The following is a 23,480-nucleotide window of genomic DNA, read 5'->3' on the forward strand; positions in this document are numbered from 1 at the left end:
AAGCTGTCATATGCAGCAGCACATTGATCTCTGCATTCTTAAAGGGCCGGACTGCTCATTACAACCTCGTCGTAAAAGGCTTGTTAAGTAGTGCTTTCTTCGTCAGTGTGCCTGCACGTTTTATGAGGCTCTTTTCATAGTTTGCTGCAGAAGCTGTAATGCTCCATCACGTGCCTGCTGGCCTCCTCTGTCTGCCCACCGGAGCCCCGGCTGGCTTCAAAGCGCTCCTGTCGCCTAATGATAATGAATGCAGTGTGTCTGCTCAATGTGCTTAGTGGCTCACTGTCAATCTGTTCCACTCAGACTCAGGTTACAGTCTGCTCTTGTGCTGCTCTCTACGCAAGAGCAACCGCTGCCAAGAAAGACAGTTTTCCTGGTTCGCTTGCCCGCTGGACTCTCTGGTCATGAACCCTCTGCAATAACAATGTTTTTGTGACCCTCTGGTCTGAATAAAAGAAATGCTCTTTAATTCCAATGCAAATACAGTAGCCAGCAGTTTGATACAGCACTGCACTATTCTTCTCCACGTCTTTTGCAAAGGAACTCAGGAAGCTTGTATAATATATTTCAAAGCTTCATAAAGAAGGTCTTTGACCGCATGAAAGGATTGATGAGGAAATCAATAAATAGGCAGGACATAACCTACTGGGTCATTAATAAAACACTAAAGGAGTCCTTTCAAATGTGGCTTTATGTGGTCTGTCCTCATTGGGTCAAAGCAATCTATTTATGCTTCTTCCTCACCCCTGCTATCTCTCCATCCACTCCTTTAGGTCGCCAGATAAAAGAGGGCTCATTGCGAACAAAGCAAATGGTTTGACAGGGCTTTGGACACCTGCAGCGGACCAAACCACTCTGTTTGCTCAGGTTCGACAAAGCAGGGGCTATCTGAGTGTGGGAGAGACCATTCGGTTATGGGAGAGTTGAGGACAGGTGATGCTCACATGTCATGATCAGCATTCAGGCCTTTGGTTGGTGTTGAAATATTCCTCCAGTTGCACAGATAACATAAAAAGAATACAACTATCATATTCTCCTTTTGATGTGTAATTAAAAAAAAAAAAAACACCAGATAATGGAGGCTTCATAATCTCCTTGGACGGCAATAACAACCCCCATGTAAATGATATTTACATCCACTTTGAGAGCATGTGCTGCCAGAGATGGTGCGATAACTTCCCAGACTGAGGGTGTTGCTATGGGAACATGACTCATCACAAGTCTTCCTGCTTTACCTGTGGCAGCTGCACAGTACTCATGAAAGCTATTTCGTGCTCCCTTTGTTTGCCAACCTGCAGTGCTCAGCCTCAATTTTCAATAACATATCATATCAGATGTCTGGGAAAACACAAAGTAACACAGGTGCTAAGACGGCTTTTGTAGCCAGTTGTTTTTAGTTTTTTTTCTTTCATAGGGAGAACTTGATATTTATGAACATTTCTACGGACTTAAGGACATGAGTTTGAGCCAAAATGGAGCGAGATCAAAATTAGTCAATCAATCAGTCGCATTAGACCCTGATATTGTGAGAGACAGCACAGAAAAAGACAGAAGCGATTCCCTGAGAAAATGCATGTGACCGCTTCATGCATCACTGTTAATTTGCATCATCTGAGAACTCATTGACTTTAATGTATAGATACAATTTAAGTTAATGGAGGCTTAATGCATTTTGATGTATGACTCATAAACTGTATATATCTGCATGTGAGATTATGTACAGGTGATCAGCGATTGAATGGACCTCCGAGGACTTCAATGCATTATATAGTGTAACTCATAAAAAATACATGTCATCATAGACGGAGCCTTTTGAAATATACCGTTGTTGAATTATAAGCACAATAGGAGTAAATGGGCTGTAATGCATTATATAGTGTAACTCATAATGAGTCATAACCTGTACATGTCGAACACAAGGAGGAAAATGTATTTTACAAAACATATGCAAAATACTATTACTAGTAGTACTACTACTACTAAAAATAATTCTAATTATCATGCATGAGTCATATGTCATATTTTTGTTTTTCAATCTTTTCTAATTGTGCAATATATAACACACACACACACACACTGTAAATGCCTGGCAGAAGTATGGGCTCAGTTTTGTTTCCGTGTGGTGTTTCAGGTATGCTGTCATACACTGAGAAGTGTGGAGGAGGCCCATCTGTCACACCACTACAAACTCTGTAAACAAAATCCTGAGCTGTCATTCACAACAGGCCGACGTCTTTTTGTCCTCACTGGTTACTTCTCAGCAGGCTGCTCTGGTGACGGTAAAATATAGCTGCAATAAAAACAAAATGTGGGGCAAATCATTGCACAGGCAGGAAATCTCTGTTTTGGACAAGATGTCCTACGTTATGATGTGTGAGGTGGGAGCTGTGGTTCGCTACCTCAGGTGGGTGAAACGGATTGGTTACTGCTGGATTGTTTTTTTCAAAGTATCACTAACCTTAAGATCAAATATTGATCCGTACATGATGGATCCATGGAGCATGAGCCTGAGCGCAGCACACTTTAAAGGTTAATGACTTCTGACCTTGTTTCTGCCCCTATTCATATCTCCATCCTTATACTGCCTCAATATGAGCTGACGTATGGCCAGCATGAAAACAGTCTCAAATAATTGGGTGCACAAAAGTAGAGAACAAATAATATCACGTTGTGTTTTTCCCAACTACAAACGGCCACAAAATATCCTGTTTTTTAGTTGCAAGTGATCTAAGGATGTATGTAAAATAACCACCAATTTAAAACAACAGCCTAAAACAACAGTTGCTAAGACGTGATTTAAAAGGTGATGCAGATTGCAGAATCAGAAACCAAAACCAAGGATGGATAAAATCTTAAAAACACATCACAAATAAAGTTTAATTCTTCTTCACAAAGTCCACATGTGCTTAGTGCATCTGTTTTGTGGAAATAATATAAGCTGCACAAATGTATATTCCCCCAATAATAACATAACTTATAGTTAAAGGAAGACGTTTAAACTAAATAAAGGTGATTAAATGCTCACCTTGACGTATTATCTACTTAACTTTAGTGGGAAATGGCTAACAGTAACACAAGAAGCACAACATTAGTAGTAAATAGGCTAAAATATGCAGAATAATCAGGCAAATCCATGAATCATTTAGTGGTTGGATAGCACATGATAAAGAGTAGTAAGGATCTGTGCTCTGCTTGGGAGTCTTTATTCCACGAAGCTGTCCAAAGGCATCATGTTACCCTGTACTGTATCTTGTGCTGTGACTCAGAGACAAGACATACCAACCACCAAGTTACCTAACGCATGACCTGAGATCCCCCCCTCCCTCCTTCCTGGCCTCAGGCGGTACTCTGTGCTCTCGGGACGCCGTAAAGGCAGTGAATTTAAAAAGGCGCAGTGCAGGTACAAGCTCCAAGTGACATTCCAGGTACCTGGAGGGCCGCGGGGGGATTTCATTACTCTGCTGAGATCACACTTTTTCTGATCATCGAAGGCACTTCTCTCTTTGCCGGGTGGTGATCAGGATGTTGGTTTGTGTGAAGGTCACACGATCTTACATAAGATCGTCGGTTGGAATGGAAAATTGAAAGCTTTCAGAGCTGCCTTTGTTATGAGGCTGAGGCTGTGAGGTGCCCAGAAAGATCTGTTTTGCTCTCAGCGCGCTCTTTTCCAGCCTCTCTCCTCCTGCAAACACACGACAGTCATTGTGTTGATCTATTTGTGCACTGCACACTCTTCATGACTTCATTTGGTGCAACAATCCGAGTTGTCTTACATAAGCCTGTTATTGTCATCTTTAGGTAGAAAAGTGGGACTGAAACTATTGTTGATTTTCTGTATCGATTAATCAGATTGATTCAAATTATATTATTTTCACTATTAATCCTTTTTTTTTTATCTGTAAAATGCCAGAAAATAGAAAATAAATCACTTTATCAAAGACCACAACTCATGTAAAGCAGAGAAAAGCAGAAAATCCTCACATTTCAGAGGCTGAAACCAGAGAATGTTTGGCATTTCTCTCTGGTTAGGACTTACGCAGTTAAAGGTCTGCAACTTATTTTAGAAGCACTTTTTCTTATATTGGTTGAGATTCTCATAACAGCCTGACAGCAAGCAATAAATGAAATAGTTTGACCACAAAAAAGAAGAAAAATCTGGTATCTGTGGCGATCAAAGGACTAAAATAAATCTCCAACATCGCAGATTCTGTGTTCAGTTGAATATCAAATTATTTGTTGATGGTTCATCAGTGGGGGGCATGATTGAGTTTCTTTGTGTTGTGGACTGTTAGTCTGACATAAAATGCTAATTTACCTTTTTCTGACATTGTATGAACTAAACAATGAACAGATGAGTGAAAATTGTGAGTTGCAGCCCTAATGTGAGTTGGCGGCACATCTTATGGTTGCATTCAGGGCATTTATCCTTAATTGCATTGCATCTTATCTCTAAACGATTCCCCTATCTACCTCCTTACTTTCCCTCTGTGCTCGATTTGACTCGTAATCAATTGCAATTCGGTGTGTTTTGCCCAAACTCGGAGCTGGCGATCAGTATCCCCTTTCTGTTTTTGTTATCATATAAACTAGCTTTAGTTTATTGTTGCATGTGGACGCAAAAACAAGGAGTTGGCCGGTCTGTGTGACTCTGTGAGCAGCGGCTGATAATCAGCAAATATCTTGCAGTGTTTGAATAAATTTACTGAACTGCTGCAGGTACTTGAGGCATTATGGAGGATGCCTAAAACTGCAGTGGCTGATTCCTCAACACACATAAAAGCATCCTCTAAAAGCACTCTCATTCGCAGCTCCAAAACTGTGTTCAGTGCTTCACCCTGATACCTTGGTTAGGTAATACGCCAGTGCTGAGAGTTATATTGGAGGTGACACCCCATCAGGCCTATAAATAGCTTTGCACTTTTCTCCCAGGAGCCCAGCTGTAGCTTTCTCTCAGGCATTTGATCACTTGTTTGTAGGGGACTGACATCATCCACTGCTGCTTTGTCGCTCTGGCTCTCTGACTCCTGTTCGCACAAACACATGCGCATCAGAAACCACGCACCTGAACGCACATTGGCGCACACACACACACACCCTCCTCCCCTCCTTCAGAGCTGTAGTAGCCTCATCACTGCTGAAACATGTGAGAAAGACTTCCATCAGCTGCTGATGCTTTTCAGAGGCAGTCACTTCACAAATGCTTACATGATGACTCACGTAATCATTTTAAATACTCAGCTATCATCGCCACGAGCAAGCCAGGTATGCGTAAAGGGAAAACCCTGTTACTGTATCACACTTAAATAAATAAAACGATGTGCCTAATTGGAGGGGATGGGGATTCAGGCACAAGCCTCATGACAAGTGGGCGTATGAAGACGGATGAAAACAGAAAAACATATACAAAGCCCCTGCAGGCTGTGTCTAACCCCAGTGAGTCACTGTCTACACGAGCTTCTCCAGAATTGGGCATGACTCAGTAACGAACACAAACATTTCTGAAGTGCACTCCAGCTACCGGCTACAGTGTGCTGCTTCCATTTGGATTGGCTAAAATTTTAATGCTTAGTGCTTTATGACATGAATTAAAATAAAGATTGTTTTTCAGTTCCTAGAGCTAATATGTTTCTATGGCGTAATGATTTATTTATTCATTTATCTATCTATCTATTTATTTATTTGTTTGTTTGTTTTTTGCTCCACAACAATACATCGAGAGTTACACATGAAAACAAAAGAAACCTTAAGTTCTCCTCTTTGTTAGAGAGAGAACATATGAAAGGATGAAAATAGATAAGAAACTCTGTGTTTCACTCTCTGATAGATCAACCTTTATAACTGATTTATTGTAGGCTGTAGGTAGTTACAAGTGGCTTTATTAGTGGCTAATAAATCATTTCCTTTGGCTTTACACTCTAGTTTATCACTATTTGGGCTGCCAGGTTGGCAAAGATCCCTTTGACTGCAGTTTTGTTGCCACCCCATTTGTAAAGACTGTATAAGCTGTAACAAATGGCTGTATTAACGGTTGATAAATTGTCTATGAATGCTATACGGACAGTTGGAGGCCACAAATTGGTGCTGACGGCTTAACATCTGGACCAAAATCCATTTATTAGCAGGCTGCTAATGTTTACAACAGCAGACTGGGTGGATTATTGTTGCTAACATATAATCATTAATCATGATGGTTTATTAGAAAGTGAGAAATCCATGAGCATGTTTTAATGGGTGAACAACATTAACAAATACAGCAGAAAGGATAAAAACCAAACAAAGTGATCGTTTGCACTCCAAACTTCTTACTGGTTTATACCTGATCTATAAGCCAATAGTAAATTATTAGTCAGGCTATTGATCAAATCATTAGTGAATGCATCAGTCACATCTTATTAACTCTATAAAGAGCATCTTATGTTTATTTATTTATTTTTCTAAGTGCTATCCTGTAGTATGTTTAATTATTCACTAATGATGGGATGCCTCTTTTTTTTTTTGGTTTGTGGATAGTTGGGACAGAGGATGAGACGTACTGATGAGTTACTTGAACAAAATAAATAAGGGTGTTTGTCAGCAGCATCACAGGTAGGACGTCTAAGTTCCTGCAAACTGTAGCTGACTTACATTTCAAGATCATATTGGCCAAACGTTTAAAACACACACAAATAAACAATCAAACAAACTGTGATTTTAGACCACCAACAGCAGCACTCTCTCATAAATGGTCACGACAGAGGCGCATGCAATTATCCAGGAACACACCCCTGGATTTGCCTCCAGATCCAAATTGATTTGGAGCAAGGCGTGATCGATGCGGACGACACGAGAAACTCGCGTGTGAATAACTTACGCGGGATGATTGATTTGTATTTGCGCACAAGTTTGCGCAAAGGAAACTAAACACCTCAAAAAAGAAAATCTCAGCGTTGCGGGACAAGTTGTTTACTGTGATTCTTCACGTGATATGTAAACATGATGGTTCATTTCAGTACCCACGCTGCTTCCTCTCCTCTTCCTCTTCCTCTTCCTCAGTGCGCCACCAGATCTCCATCCCTGGGATGTGCGGGCCGCCACGCGCGCCTTTTGGCTGCTCCCATCTGCTGACAGACGCGCCACACACGCCCTGCTCCACACTGCGGAGCCTCACTCGCGCACTTGTCGGATGTTAATGGGAGCTAATCGGCGGGTTTGAGGGGAGGGATGGTGGCGGCGGCTGCTCGCTTCAGCACGCTGGACAGCGCTCGTGGAAGTTGGAGAGGAGGGACGGCGGCGCGCGGACACACGAGGATTTAATTGGAGTGAATTTGGGCAGCTGCTGGAGGGATGAACGACTGGTGACCATGGTTGGCTTTACGTGCTTATCATCCACAACAGGCGCAGGTAACCCGAGAGTGGACTTTCCGGAGTAAGACATGGACTTTGCTGAAATTATTTTCGCTTTGTTCATCGTCGTGGTCGCGGTCGTCTCGCTGTTGTCAAACTTGTTGGTGCTGCTATGTTTCGTCCACAGCACCGAGATACGCCGACAGGTGCCCGGTGTTTTCACCATGAACTTGTCTTTCTGCAACATACTCATCACTGTTTTGAACATGCCGGCCACTTTGGTGGGGATTATCAGGAACCAGCAGCCTTTTGGGGATTGCGTTTGCCACACGGTGAGCTTTCTGGAGACTTTTCTCACCGCAAACACCATGTTGAGCATGGCAGCTCTCAGCATAGACCGGTGGATAGCGGTGGTCTTCCCGCTCAGTTACTCCACCAAAATGCGCTACAAGGACGCGCTGATCATGGTGTGCTACTCCTGGCTCCACTCCTTCACCTTCTCCCTGACGGCGCTGCTCTTCTCCTGGGTCGACTACAGCGACATTTACGCGTCCTGCACCCTGCAGCCGAGCGAGGAGGGCAGCGACAGGATTAAGTTTACTGTCTTCACTGTCGTTTTCCACGCCACCAGTTTCATGCTCTCCCTGCTCATCTTGTGTTTCACCTACTTGAAGGTGCTGAAAGTCGCCAGGTTTCACTGCAAGAGGATTGACATTATCACCATGCAGACTCTTTTCCTACTGGTCGACATTCACCCAAGGTAGTTCCTCAGTGCCTGATAGAAGCACGTTGTCTCATGGCCTTTTCACTTCATAATTCATACTCTTGTCACTATTTTGAAACAGTTGTTTTGCTATTTTCAGCGTGAAACAAAGATGTTTAGCAGAGCAAAAGAGGAGAAAGCAGAGAGCCACAAAGAAGATCAGCATCTTCATCGGCTCATTCATCATCTGCTTTGCTCCTTATGTAATTACAAGGTAAGTTGAATAAATAGTGTCCCATAAATCATTTGGTTTACTGCAAAACTCCCGTACAACAACTTAAAAGACAAATGGCTCCACTTAACGCGATACTGCCTGAGCAATTACACTGTGAGTAGCCTAGTATGGTTAAAATCTAGTCTGAATATATTCCCATACAGATCAGTTATGCTATTATCACATCAGAGACAATTCAACACATGAAGTGTACTGTCACTTTACAGTCTCACTAACACCACACTGCTCTTTTTGACCTGATAGTTTTAATTATCATCATCTCTGTGGACCATGAGACGGCTTATTATTCACCTGTATCACCCTGTGAACAGGTTGCTTACCACGCTGCTTCCACTGAAATACACATAATACAGTTTAGGGCAATAGATACGGTACAGACGACAAACAGTGGCTCCCAGAGAAAAGAGGAAATGCTTCAGGGGCCCACAAACCTGTTGTCGGCCAGATGTGGTGCTGATGATCCATCAGTTTGACGTTTGTGGTGCGCATTAACAAGGTCAGTGTGTTTGAGAGACTGGAGTAACCTCCTCACCAGGCTCACCCACTGGAAGTATAGCCACGAGTGGCTGCTGAAACCAAAACATCTAATTATGATTTATGATGGTTCCCACTCATGTAGGTGTTCTGCTTTCAAATGAGCATTTATACACACCATTTACTGACGGTAAGAGTGCAATATCCTTCACTCTCTGTGGTAACTGTATGCTTCAGTGACCTTTTTGTTTCATAACAACATAAGGCAGGCCCGGCTTATGTGTGTATATATATATATATATATATATATATATATGTATATATACACAATTTCCCTTTAGAAAAAATAAAAAACACATCCCTTAACACATCCTTGACTCCTTTTTGACCTCCCCTGATCATTTTCACACAGTCCCTAATGTGTTAAAGTGTCAGCTAATCATCTAACTATTTGGACCTGAACTGAAAAACAAAAGCGCTCTGAATGGCACCTTTGACTGAAATGTGTCTGCTGCTGCCCCTTCAGGTTGGCCGAGCTTCTCCCCTTTGTGGACATCAACCGCCACTGGGGAATCATCAGTAAGTGCCTGACATACAGCAAGGCTGCGTCCGACCCCTTCGCCTACTCCCTCCTACGTCAGCAGTACAAGAAAGTCCTGGTTACTGTCGTCAACAGGCTGCTCCGCCGTGACCTCTACCCCTCGTCTGGCCATAACAGCTCTTTAGACACAGAAAACGACTACTGTCTCCAGAGGATCAGCTAATGGCAAACGCGCGGATATGACAGATACACACTACGAGCCAAAAATAAAGGTTGCCTCTTGGAAGGAGGTGGGTGGAGGAAAAGAATGAGGAGAGAGACAGAGTGGACAGGATATTGTCAGGTAGGGAAAAGAGAGCTGATAGAGGGGACAGATTGTGGGTGTGGGGGGCAAAGAGAGAGAGCAAAAATAAGGAAGATAGTGGGTGGAGAAAAATGAGAAGACAGTAATGAGGGGGAGAGGATGGATGGATGGAGGGGAACACAGATAGCGAGCTGGAGGACGTTGGCCTCAGACAGTATTGGTCAACAAGGGATATGTGATTCACTGGCAATGGCAAAACACCCAAACCCACACAGATCCACACACCGATCAGACGAATCAATCCCATCGAACAAGTCATGGGTTCAGACTCATCTCAAGCTGATGGTCCACGCAGCAGGAGACGGGCCCTTTCTTCTCTTTGAGAGACATGTATAAAGTGGCCTTTTGTACTGTACCGACCACTTTATAATGATTTTAGCAGATCCACATGCAGTGACCTTTCGTCTGCGACAAAACGCAGGGACAGAGCTAGAAGTTGTTGGTCAATAGGCAGTGGAGTGAAGATGTGAAAAGAAGGAAAGACTATGTTGTTCCTGCTTCTGGATAATGTTCCTTCAGTGACTGGATGTACTCTTACTGTAGGTGTGGAGACTCAATTGCACCATATTGCCATGTTCTGTATTGACCATGTTAGACTACTTTGCAGTGTCATGTCAGTCACTGAATATTGATGCACTTTGTCTAATTCTCTCAGAGCTACTATAGTGACAGGAGCCAAAGGCAAATAACATTTACACCATGATATTAAATGACAAGACTGGTGATATTCTATTTTTTGTTACTGTTAACAAGTGCCATGAAAAACCAAAATCAACAATGAGTTAATGTGAGTCTCTCAATACTTTTCTGACTTCCCCACTGAGCAATAAGCCCACTGGTTCCTGCTGCAGATTTTCTGGCATGTTTGCCTTTATTTAGTTAAAGCAGTAACTTAAGTTACAGAAGAAATACAGACAGGAAATGTGAGCAGAGCAACAGAGGGCTATGACATAAGCTATACTGTATGGTATGTATCTAAACTACCAGACACACCAAAGATGTAACTCTTAAAGGTTCTCTAAACAACTTTAAACCCTCTGAGAACTTAAATATCACATTAAACGAGTATTTGTTATGTAAAGATGCACTGGAGTAATGGCGACCTGAGCAGAGAATGAAGCCACGGTCAATCTATGTGTGTTTTAATCCGAATTTCTCCATTATTTCTTTTGGTAGACGGGACTGCCTTGTGTGCATGTTAGTGGGTGCAAAAAATTAGTTAGAGCTGCTGCTCAGCGACAGGCTCAGCATGGCTACTGAGCTAATACAGTGGCACAAAAGCCAGGAGATGCTGTCAGTCAGATATTGTGCACAGAACGAATGAGATTGAATAAGGGGAGAGGCACACCTTTAAAATGGATTATTGACATGTAGTTTAATTTTAAAAGAAGCGTTCATAATTTCCATAAACAGCTGGGCACTGTAGTTTTTAGTTAACATTTCTCAAGCAGTTTTCAGACTATTTTCAGTTGCAGATTAATACATATTCTGTGCATTGGTGAGGATTTGTGGCAGCAGCATGTTAAATTGTTTGTTTGACTGAAAATAAACTACAGTGCTCAGGCTCATGGTAATGAAGAAACATGTCACCCAGTGAAACAGTATGGCTCACTGATGTGTTTTTAATTTGTCTACAAGTGACAAACAAAAATCACACAATGTTAGCAATTCATGTTATTTGAATGCCAGGTGTAGTGGTCATGCTCCAAGTTCCTGCGCCACTTTGTCTGCAAAGCATCTTAGTTTTGTTTCATGTTTCATTCAATTAAATCCAACTCTCTAGAGAATCAAACCAGCCTAGACACAAGTTGAGGAGGCAGGGATGATGTGATTGAGTTTATTTGAAGATTAAGATCAGTGGCTACGCAGACAACACTGGTTGGTAGGATTGATTCATTTTTGGTTTTGGCCCTTTCACGGGATTTGTTGATGAACATATATATTAAAAAAAACAGAATATCACCTGACTTATCCTTTAAAGTGTGTTTGTAACTGAATGTACTAGAGATAGCCCACTTTTGACTGAAATACATTTGTACAACTGTGCTTTGTTTTTGCCAGTTGACTGGAGAAAATGTTTCTATGGATATTTACATGATGTTATTATATATTTTGCACTGTACAGGAACAACTTTTTGTCTAGATGAAGGGGGAGCAATGTGATGTAGCATAGGAACGCTTTCAAAGTGCTTTACACACACTGTTCTGTATTTGTGCCAGATTTGAATATGTGACTTTTTCAGCTGTTTAACCAGAATAGCTGCTTTATTACTAAAAAAAACTGTTTCTTTGGATGTACTTTATGCACATGTATCTTTCCTCCTGTGAGCCACTTGCTGTTCTTTGGCAGTGTGATTAGCTATTAGTGGAATCTGTGCAATAAAGGCTGTCAGTTATAAAGCTATTAAGAATATTAATGTTTTCGCAGTAATGACATTGAATCTAGATAATGCCTTTCGATTTAATTTGTAAGTCTGTAAATTAAATTCAAGCAGTACAGTTAAAGGTCTGGGACACTAAATGACAAATTGTAGGACTTATTTACAATGGATAGATGGGAATTATGGAAAAATGATGCATTGCAGTGTTCAATATCTGAAATTGATGGATACAGGTAAGGAAACATACTTTTTTCCTCTAAAATCAAAGCCTTTTGGCTCCTCGTTCACCACCCGGGACACACCAGTTTCTACATCACATTGTTTTGATTCCATCTGCCCCATGGCCCTAATTATATATCGTAGATTATATACAGCTTAAAAAAAGATTGTCTTGTCACATGAGCCATCTATGTTGCAGCAGTGCCAAGTGTAATTAAAGAGATGGGTCAAAGATCATTTTTGCAGATTAATGATTCTGATTTATTCTGACTAAGTAATGACTCAGGCTTAATTTGATGCATGGAAACAGATCATCAGTAATTCTTTGCTGCATTAAGTAAAGGAATCTCCCACTTTTTGCGGCTAACTCGACCAGCAGCACCTCTGCATTGAAGCAGTCCATGTTAAAGTCAGCTCAAGGTTGTGCTGAGGCCAGGGCTTGGCTATATTAACACATTGTCTAATTAATCCCAATCATCAGAAACTAATAAAGGAGGAACTGGTGATTAAAATTGCTCAAATGGAAAATGTATGCATAGCAGAATGTGTCACAGCTGCTCAAGTACAACAACTCAGGGAGTTTAAAGAGTGACAGTCCACTCTTGAAGCTCTATTTTCTGTGTGACTCTTCTTGCACTGGATTGTAGTTTGAGTATAAACTTATGATTAAGCCCAACGAGAATTCAAAGATAGTTTACCTCAGAGGATCATGACCCAGTCAATGATAAACACATATTACAACTTGTATCATCATCTTTTTGCAGGTAAAGAAAGACTAAGAGTCCACATAGAGAAAGTGGCTATGGTTTGCTAACATGGCTAACATGTACATGCTAATGCTACAATATTAGCATTGTCCCAATGACAATGTTTTACGGTTTTGTGTCCGTCTGATGAGTGTAATCTCTTTAAATGTATGTATCAGGCTTACGATCCTGTAAACTCTCTCTTTAACAATATCTTATCATTCATTTTATTTTATCATAAAACTTCACAGTCCATGCACATTTGAGCAAAATCCCACTCTGTAGCTATCGCCCATAGGGTGTCATCTCTCCCAGACTAATCTCTCCCGCAATAATCTGCATAATAAATGACCATGTTAAAGTTCTAATTCATATTCCTGATTTAGCTGAAGGATACAGTTGTATTTCTACTTTACGCTCGCTTGCGCCACCCTCATCTCACTTCACTCATTACAGCCCGAGGGCCGAGCTCGCTCTCAAGATACTCCATCCAGTGTTGAACCCAGGGGTCCTGCGCCTGCCTGCCTGCGTGATGAATAATCATGTTCCCCATTATGCAAATTCAGATCAGCTCAGCTTGAAGGAGAGAAGACCCTATAATTAGCCGAAAGAGTAAAACAAGCTCACTTAGAGAATGAAGGTAGCTCTGACAAAATCTTTCTGTGTGAACGTTAACAAGAAATCAGCTCAGGTGACTGAGTCTTGGAGCAAATTAAATCTTCTCTTGAGACAATCAAAGGTTTTGTTCTGTCTCTTGACTATCTTGGTAGTCATTTAGAGATTCATTGTTCTATTAAGGAGGTTTTTATGGCTTTAAGGTAGCTTTTTCTTGATTGTCAGGCGTCATAACCCATCAGGGATGGAAGCAGCTCCAACCCCCTCACCTGCAGTCACGCTTCCTCCCTTTTTGCTTAAATTTTGCACTCATATCTCCCACAAATATTTTAATGGCAATAGCAATAACACTAAGGTGGTTAACAGTCTTCTAACAGGAGAAGGTAAAAATGTGTCTTAGCCAGTGGTCTAATCTTCTTCTAATACTCTTGAGTGTGTGTTTTGACCCTTGAGTTACTTTCAGCCTGAAACTCTGCACTTGGATGTATTGTTGGGCAAAAACAGACAAACCAATAGAACAGTTATAGTAACCATATTTGAACATTACAATGTGATTAGATTACATAGCCTTTCTATGTGATGTCACAGTTGTCTGCTTTATGTCTAGACTGATTAAATGTTAGCTCAAGATGCAAACTGTGTACCAAAATTTCTACAGACCACTTTGTATCAACACAAATATATTATAGTGATGTGATAAAGGAAAGAAAAGGCACAAAAGAAAAAGACAATATTTGGGGCTATTTAAAGTTAAACCTAAATTACCTTAGATTAGCAGGTTTAATAATCAGGCTAGTTTAATAATATTTTGATTCCATGATACATGAAGTATTTTGAAGTAAGTGATGGATATCATTTAACATGTGCCGGCCTATAGAAGAGACTTAAAGCACAGAAGACAGGGTTGCTTAGAGCACTGATGCACTTATATGTATATTTCATTATGGAGTCATAATATAGTAAAAAAAAAAAAAAGATGCCACTGTATTTATATTGAGCTTTAATGTTAATGTAATAACTCTAACATGCACTTAAGGGTTAAAGCAAGGTGAGAATATTACATGACTACAGCCAAGTTTTACACTTAAATATTTTTCTTTCTTTTCTTTTTTTTTTTTTTTTTTTTAAATATCCAGTCAAAAACTTCCCGAAACAAAGAGGCAACGACTAAACCATGTGTCCGCATCCTGCCTTCTCAAATTAACTTAAATCTCCTGCGCACCATATTCGCCAAAGTCAGATGTCCCGACTTCACCTCAGAGCCATTTCCTCTGTAACTCGATAGTTGACCGTAATACGTCTAATAAAGTCGCTTTGAGGGAAGTTCAGTGGGAATTTCTGCAGACTTGGGGAAAGGGACACACACCCTCTGGCTGCGTGTTTGAGGTGCCACATCGAAACGGAATATAAAACCGCGGAAATGAGCATCATGCTGCTGATCCTGCTCCAGCTGTTGGTCCTTGTTTCGTGCGCTCCTCCGCGGTGTAACCCTGCATTTCGAGGTAAAGTTGATCAGCTGTGTATCAATACACTTATTATTATTATTATTATTATTATAACACATGCATCCGAACCTGCTGTGTGAGCTGGACATCTCTTCGTGCGTTTTCCAGACACAGAAGCTGACAGTCATGTGGGAAAACATGTTTACAAAACGTGGAAAAATGCGTGTTTGTCACTTTCTGAAACTTAAAAACCACTAAAAAAAAGAGTGTGAATACGATTAGATGTCGACTTATATCTTGCCAAATGCTTTTAATATTCCAGATGAAAGCATTGTTTTCAGCCGAAATGATTCAGATTTATAACCCTGTGAAAAAAAATGGTGTAACCTCCAGACACTTAATGATACTCTGCAGACAGACGGGCATTTCAGAAAGCTGCTGAAGCAAAACCAGAGATTGATGAAACAGTATTTTGTAGGCCACATCGAGGCATTTAGAGAAACCACTCTGCCATCTAGTGTCTACCACAGTGCCAGCTAATGACATACTGATGTGTGTTGCAGGATTGTGCAAGCCGGCAGTGGAAGAAAAACGTAAGTACCCTTGTGCTTGGAGGAGTAATGTTGTCCAGCAGGAGTTTGTCATGAAGCCTGCCTCTTGTTGCAGCAGCTGATCGCCTCTCTGGGCTTTTCTGTGAGTTCCTGAGCCTAAAACCAGGCAGAGAGAGAGCAGCCTCTGAACCTCTCTCGCAGGACAAGTGTCTGCACAGTTACATCCCTGTGGATCTGAACTGAGTCAGTGTTTTTAACAACAAGAAGGATGAGATCATAAGTCACGCTGGGCGTAGTCTTAATGGAATCTGGCCCGAAAGCCATAAGACCATTATGTGTATTTTTAGATGATCAATGACACTATGAAATATTCACGTTCTAATTTCCAGAGATAATAGAAATGTTTGGAGCGAGATGATTGAGGACAGCACAGTGAGGCTCATGATTAAGTGTGTGACAGATGGAGATACATGTCTCCATCCCTCAAAATACGATAAAGTTAGGTTGCTGTCGGCTGCGGTGTGAGGAACTGATCCCTGCTGCGCTTCATCATGTTGCTTCTGATCAATCTGAGTAATTATTTCCTTTGAATTTCTTTTTTTAAAACCTCAGCTAAATGCACAGATGTGTTACTGTCCTACTGCGATGACATGGCCTACACTCAGACCATGTTCCCCAACATCCTCGGCCACAAGACCCGTGAGGACGCAGAGGCCGGCGCCGAGTACCTCCTCATGAGCGTGGCTGAGTCTCTGCTCGGGGGAGAGTGCAACCCTGAAATCCGCATGCTGGGCTGCTCCGTGTTGGCTCCGCGCTGTGAGAGGGAGAAGGTGCTGAAGCCCTGTCGCACCACGTGTGAGGCGGTGCATCAAAAATGCAGCCACGCTTTCGAGGGGATAGAGATGGCTTGGCCCTACTTCCTGGACTGTGATCGTTTCTTTGTCAGTGATCAGGAGGGATGTTATGACCCACTGGAGGACCTCCAAGGTGAGAGTACAGCACAAGATCATTTGTATTGTGACCTTAGTGACCTGACCTGACCTTAGTTTAGGCTTTGACTAATTATATCATTATCAGTGTTTAAAATTCAGGTTTTTACCTTTTCTTTTCATCTGCAAGAGTGAGTTTCACTGGAGCATTTTTCCTACACAAGTTTTCAGCAAGCATCTGGTTCGCACAAGTTCATGTGGCTCACCTAAAAATAAAGTACAACTGGAGTGCCTCGTTTCCCCACATAAACTCCCACTTACACTCGGTTCTGTGGCTGTTTTTGTGTGTTTTCATCAGGAGCCCATACTCATAAACAGGGTCTTATTGTGCCACACTGTGTGGCATTTTGACTCTAAAAAACAGGTTCCTAAAGACAAAAAGAGATAGTTTGCTTCCACTAACAGAGATCATGTGTGAGCCATATGGGTGCATGAACAGGACGAACCTATGCAGAGCAGCAGGAACCGATTTGAGGATTTAGTCATGTGTACATGAACATAAGAGTCTTAAAGTCAACCAGTGAAAGTCACATCAGTGTTTCACTTTTTATTGTCCTGCAAATTCTTTTCTGCCGTTGTAGACTTTGGTTCAGATGCTTGTCTGATTATTACCATTTGTGTTTATGCCTATTTTGAAATCATGTGACCTCGACCTCTTTACACAGTAACACTGCGCAGTATTGGATCTTCTTGTTTGGATCCCAGAAACATTTACAGAGCTTTAGGTGCTATACAATACAGAAAATCTGTAGGTTTTGGATTCTGAACACGTCACAATGAGTTTCAGAGATATTTTGAAGGCCATTTTGTCACTATCTTATAGGCCAAACTAATTGGTGAGTTAATCATTATTGAAAATTATCATTCAGTGTAGCCCCAGACTGGTTATTTATGAAACTAGCCTGAATCCTCAGCTTGAGAAATTTTGTGGTTATTTAGTTTTTGTTTGCGTTTGTTCAAAAGCAATTTTTAAAGATTTTTGTTGTTTTTTATGTTTTTATCTGACTTGGGTTTAAGCATCTTAGGTCATGTTATAAATACGTAATCTGACTTTAAAGCTGCAGTAGTGAACATTTTTACATTACAATTCAATACATCAAATGGCTTTGTGAGCAGAGAATTGTCAACCAGCTCTACTAAGCATTTTAGTCTCTTTAAGCTCATTATTTTGGTTTTTTTTTGGGCCCTCAGCTGTCGTGTTTTGGTTCAGTCTCGCTGCTCTCATCAACTTTGTTTCCAGCAGCAGCGGCTGGTAACATACCAGTAATGTTTGTTGTATGTTCATTAACTTTGGAGCATTTAGCTGCTAAAAAGACGTTTCCCTCAGGAGTTGGTGGAGACCAAAACAGAGCTAACAGAGAGGGAATATTGGTCTTAATTTCACCAGCTCATCAAAAACAAAATGGGAAAAACAGCTTATTCCCATTCCCCCAAGAGACCAAAAATCTTGCTTCCACATCTTATCCCTTAGATCCAATGTGGCTTTGAGGTCTGTAAATGAATTAAAAAACAGATGCAGAGGGGTGTGGTTGCTGCTTCCACATACTAGGCCACCAGCAGTAAATCCTGCTAAATGGGAAAGGGTCAGTTACACCCACAAGCTCTTGATAAAAGTTCAAGAATATTGAACCTCTAATAGCAGTTTTCCACTGTTCAAATCACGACTTTGAACCAGCAGTGACAGTTTTGACTGATAGTCTTCTGGGTCATTTGAATTTAGCAGCACAAAGGTTTAATGTGCTCCATGTGGTTTTGGAGCTGTTGTTGGTTTGAAGTGTGAAAACCAAAGTAAGGGCAGACATCAGCTTGTTTACCAGTTTAATGTGTCAGATGAAAAAGCACATCCGGCTCTTATTTCGGTTTCTGTTGTATGTACTAGACTCTTCAAGCATCCTATTTATAGCCTGGCAGCCCTACAATAATGGAAGCAACATTTCTTTTTGATAGATCTAGCATGTGGCCAGTTATATCTGTTAGATCTAAAAGCACGTGGATTGAAGCTGATAAGAAATGCTCTGTTTTTCTTTACAACAGAGCAGGGTGTACAGGACCCGAACAACACGGAAATCCCTCCTCCCGAGGAGACTGCTACCACGATGAAGTTCAGCTATCACTCCAACGCTCAGATGACCAGTATCTTGAAGAAAACTGAGGATCGATGCTCTGACATAGCGAGAACCTACAGCATCGGCCGCAGTGTGGAGGGCAGGGAGTTGCTCGTGATCGAGTTCTCGGACAACCCCGGCGAACATGAACTGCGTAAGTAAAACCCAAAGTAAGAGTCCGTGCAGATATACTGCATCCTTTTCTCTCCAGTCACTGTAAATGTGACCCCTCTGTAGTCGAGCCCGAGGTGAAGTACATCGGCAACATGCACGGAAATGAGGTCCTGGGCCGGCAGCTGCTGATCTACTTGGCTCAGTACCTGTGCTCAGAGTATCTGCTGGGAAACGAGCGCATCCAGACCCTCATCAACACCACCCGCATCCACATTCTGCCCTCCATGAACCCTGACGGATACGAGGTGGCTGTTTCTGGAGTCCAGGACAATAACTACAGTGACGATGAGGTCAGTTCTTACACATTTGTTTCTGTGCAGTTTGAGTCATTTTTTTTGTGATAGTTATGGAAAACCAACCAAACATCCTAATGAATTAATACATTTGAATTAATATGACATGACATTACATTAATAATACAGGCATACAGATTTCTTTTCTTTTTTTTTTTTGTCCTGGAATTTTCCTGCAATTTCTGTACACATCATACTGCTGAGATCGAGATATTCATTTAAATCATTAATACTTGAATTATTAATAGTTGTCACTGTCTAATTTTCTGGAAAACACATTTGTGAATTCAACAGCAGCCCAGCTATGATTCTTGGAACATCGGCCGAAACAATGCTCAGAACATCGACCTGAATCGAAACTTCCCCGATCTGACGTCTGTTGTTTACAACCGACGCAGACAAAAGGGATACCGCACGGACCACGTCCTAATCCCAGACTATTACTGGTTTGGTAAGGTACAGTATGACTCCTCATCCATATATGTCATTTCATTGAGTGATATTTATAACACTGCTGAGGAACCTCTCTACCTCTGAATAAACCTGTTACATTTCTTGGTCCAAATAAGTTTTAATGGTGCAATGCAGGTCGCACCGGAGACTTACGCTGTCATGAAATGGATCCGCTCCATCCCGTTTGTGCTCTCTGCTAACTTCCATGGTGGGGACCTGGTGGTGTCCTACCCCTACGATCTGTCCAAACACCCGCTGGAGCGCAACATGCTCTCCCCGACCCCAGATGATCAGGTGAACGGGTTCCTTGAAACACATCGCCTCCAGTCTTTGAATCCAAGACTCTAGATATTTATTGTCACTCTGGTTGCATCAGTACAGCTGGGCTCCATTACAGAACGATAGATGTAGAAGAAAACATATATGCATATAAAAAGAAACATGAAAAACAGTTCTCAATTACTAGATGTATCTCAATTTTATTTGATATTATTCTTTTGATTAATATTAATTAATGCTCATCATGCTCCATCTGTAAAGAACTAAAAGAAAAGAAAAATAACCCTCGTTTTTTCACTCTGTAGGTATTCAAGTTTCTTGCAAGAACATTCGCAAACGCCCATGGACGGATGTCCAATGAAAATGCCCGTTGTGGGCCGTCTAGCACTGACAGTCAGAAAGGAATCATTAACGGAGCACAGTGGTCCAGCTTTAAAGGCGGTGAGTTTATTATTATTGATTATTCCTCAGTAAAGGTGATGGTGATTTCACACCTTGATATAAAGATGACATGTCAGATGGAGCCACTAGGTGGCGCTGTAGGACCAGAAGCAGTGAGGAGGAACCTCTGAGAAGTGTAGGGGAAAGGTCGCCACAGTTTCTCGTGGATTTCTGGGTAACGCAGTTCTGCTTCTGTCTCTGTCCAGGCATGCAAGACTTCAACTATCTCCACACCAACTGTTTCGAGGTGACCGTAGAGCTGGGTTGCGATAAATTCCCCCCTGAAGAGGACCTGTTCATTGGTTGGCATGAAAACCACGAGGCTTTAATCACATTTATGGAAACAGTAAGAACATGATTATGGTTTTGTGTTGACTATTTCACTCCTGAGTACTGATTCTTTACCAATGTTCATTTTTCCGACTTCTTTACTACAAGTTGAAAGCATAATTTACTATTTATGTAGTGATGATGTCTGGGGATCATTATTTCATTGTATCAGATGAGAAACATGTTTTTTTTCGTTTGTGAATTGTCAGTTGAAGTTATTCTTTGTCTTGTGTTGATTTTCAGGCCCATCGAGGTATCAAAGGCATCGTAAAGGATGAGGCGGGAAATGGAATCAAAGGTGCGCGGATATCAGTCAGAGGGATACGGCATGACGTTACCACAGGTAGGAAACTTCAGCTGTTTACATGATGCACGACTTTTTGTTTCTCATTGTCAAAACTACACCTTTAGTTTTGTATCCTGTGGCCAACGTGACACATTTAGACACACATCCATAGAGTTAGACGTGAAAGAGTATAGCAGAATGGTCAAAATCAAATCAGCAAAGGCGGAAATATTCTGACTTTTAGTCCCCATATAAGCATGTAAATTATAAGTCCAAATGCTCAGCCTGCTTCTCCCTGCCCAGCTGAAAACGGAGACTACTGGCGCCTCCTCACCCCTGGCATCCACATCGTGACCGCCTCAGCCCCGGGCTACGCCAGAGCTATGAAAAAGGTTCACCTGCCTCCTCGCATGCATACAGCAGGCCGGGTGGACTTTGTGCTGCAGAAAGCTGATTTAGAGCCTAGCATGCAAGAGGACGATGACACCATCCTGTCTATGGGCAACTACGACCGCTTTGACCCTTATAATCAGTACGAGCGCTACACCCAGGTGGCCAGTTTGAGCCACAACCGCGAGGAGAGAGAAGAGAAGCCCTGGTGGTGGAATTACTTTGTCCTGCCGGGAAGTCCTGCACCAACATGGCTGCTCAAACATTAAAGGTTTTAATGGGAGACGTTGAAGAATAAAATATCTCTCTGCAGTTTAAACACAAACCGCGCTATCATGTAATAAATACGCTGCTTTTTATTGGTGTTACATTGCAGAAAAGTATAAAAGCTAGCTGGCTGGCCTTCATGTTAGCTTTCCCATTTTTACACTGGTTGGTCCCTAGTCAATAACATTGACTCCAATCAAGATAAAAGTTTGTTAAACACTTTTATAACAATTTTAAAGCAGAAATAAAGAGCTTTTGTGTCAATAAAATGTTGGTGTATATTTTGTGAGCCCGTGCAGCTGCAACTAAACATTCACACAGTCAATCTGCACAGCAGCTTTCAATCAAGAAATCAGTACTGGGATGATGTTTGTGTCCATGTTGCAATCTTGATTTAATTATTTTTAGTGGGTAATGAAACCAGATGACCACTAGAGGACAGGCTGAACCAACTTCTGGCCCAAGATGTTGCAAACCATCCAGTCTGGTTCTTCCTCCACACAGCACACAGTCTGTGAAAGTAGCAGAAATGTTCTGTGCAGGTGTGACTTGAGCATTATGCTGAGCCAGGATGTTGTGGGACTCAAAAGCTATCCTGGTTTACTCTTTTTATCTTTTAGCTCTCAGTTGTTTCAGTGCAGGTTCATTCAATGCAGATACACATGATGGTGGTTTAGTAAAAAAATGATATCATGTGTGTTATGTCTTATTCTGAATTCAATGTATTACAACAAATAACATACAGTGCAAAAGTGAGGGCGCCCAGTACGTTTTTATACTTCCTAAAAACCTTTTGAAGAAAACATGTACAAAGTCTTAAAAAATCTTCTTCTCCAGTCATCTAGACCTTTTTACCTTGTAACTCATTAAAATGAAGCTTAAACTGTGTATTTAGAATCTGTATTACATGTGACGCATGTCAATATGGTGTGAGAAGGTCTCTAAATATTTTACTTATTATTTGCCTAAAGAGGCAAAAGTATTCAGCTGTTCCACAAAAGGAAAGCAAAGATAGAAACAAGTCGGAAAAAAACATAGATTTTTTGTCTTCTTTCGCCTCCTACTTATCGTCTTGTGACCCCATGGAGGCTGGGAACCACAGAAACTACGGACTTTTTACGCTCTTTAAATCAGGTACAACCTGCACTCAACGTCAATCCCTTTATGACCTGATTAATCCTGGAAAGACCACTGAAACCTTTGTCTGTATTTAATTACACATCCACGTCCCACACACCTTAGCAGGAAGGATGCTTTGTAAACCTAAACCTGATTTGTTTGTGTGCATTTCCAACTGTTTGTCTGTTTTATTTGGTAACTGATCTGTGCCCTAAATACTTCCTGTTGTCGTAAGCTCATCCAGCATGTTTTGACTTAGGAAAGTTCCTATGATACTTTTTAAAAATTCAAACCATGAAATCTATACAATAAGAGACAAAGGCTGAGGGAGCCAAATAAACACTGGGATATAACTTAGGATTGTAAAGTAGAATAGGGTCTATTAAAGGCATTAGCATGAAACAGAGCTGTGCAGTTCAACAACAATGGAGAACTGACCAAGAAGATGAAAAGCAGGGTCTGAATGTATTGCTCTCCAGCCAGACCAGAGGGACTGCTTGATAGAACAAAGGCTGTAAGGAAATTACACTAAGCTGCGGCGAATTTGTCACATTTACCACAACAAGACAAATTCACCTCAATGAAGCACCAAATGGACACAAGATCGCCACAATGAAAAGTAAAGCAAAATGGACCAAAGCTCGCAAGAGCGTTGCCAGCCTGAGGGTCCAGTGAAGTCCCAAATCTTATAAACAAA

The 23,480-nt window shown here is 41.5% G+C and overlaps 2 protein-coding genes across 2 annotated transcripts; both read left to right on the forward strand.

Annotated features, from left to right (window-relative positions):
- The first annotated feature begins 7,412 nt into the window (after positions 1-7,412).
- On the forward strand, positions 7,413-9,559 carry LOC139223054 (G-protein coupled receptor 26-like). Its single transcript, XM_070854984.1, has 3 exons — positions 7,413-8,083; positions 8,187-8,300; positions 9,322-9,559. Exons 1-3 carry the CDS (start codon positions 7,413-7,415, stop codon positions 9,557-9,559), a joined length of 1,023 nt encoding a protein of 340 aa, XP_070711085.1.
- A 5,362-nt stretch (positions 9,560-14,921) lies between these two features.
- On the forward strand, positions 14,922-21,902 carry LOC139222650 (carboxypeptidase Z-like). Its single transcript, XM_070854480.1, has 11 exons — positions 14,922-15,163; positions 15,670-15,699; positions 16,270-16,644; positions 18,681-18,905; positions 18,989-19,215; positions 19,513-19,674; positions 19,807-19,965; positions 20,256-20,391; positions 20,598-20,737; positions 20,965-21,064; positions 21,311-21,902. Exons 1-11 carry the CDS (start codon positions 15,082-15,084, stop codon positions 21,664-21,666), a joined length of 1,992 nt encoding a protein of 663 aa, XP_070710581.1. The 5' UTR covers positions 14,922-15,081; the 3' UTR covers positions 21,667-21,902.
- The last annotated feature ends 1,578 nt before the right edge of the window (positions 21,903-23,480 follow it).

This window comes from Pempheris klunzingeri, chromosome 23, assembly GCF_042242105.1.
Source record: "Pempheris klunzingeri isolate RE-2024b chromosome 23, fPemKlu1.hap1, whole genome shotgun sequence".
Lineage (NCBI taxonomy): Eukaryota > Metazoa > Chordata > Actinopteri > Acropomatiformes > Pempheridae > Pempheris > Pempheris klunzingeri.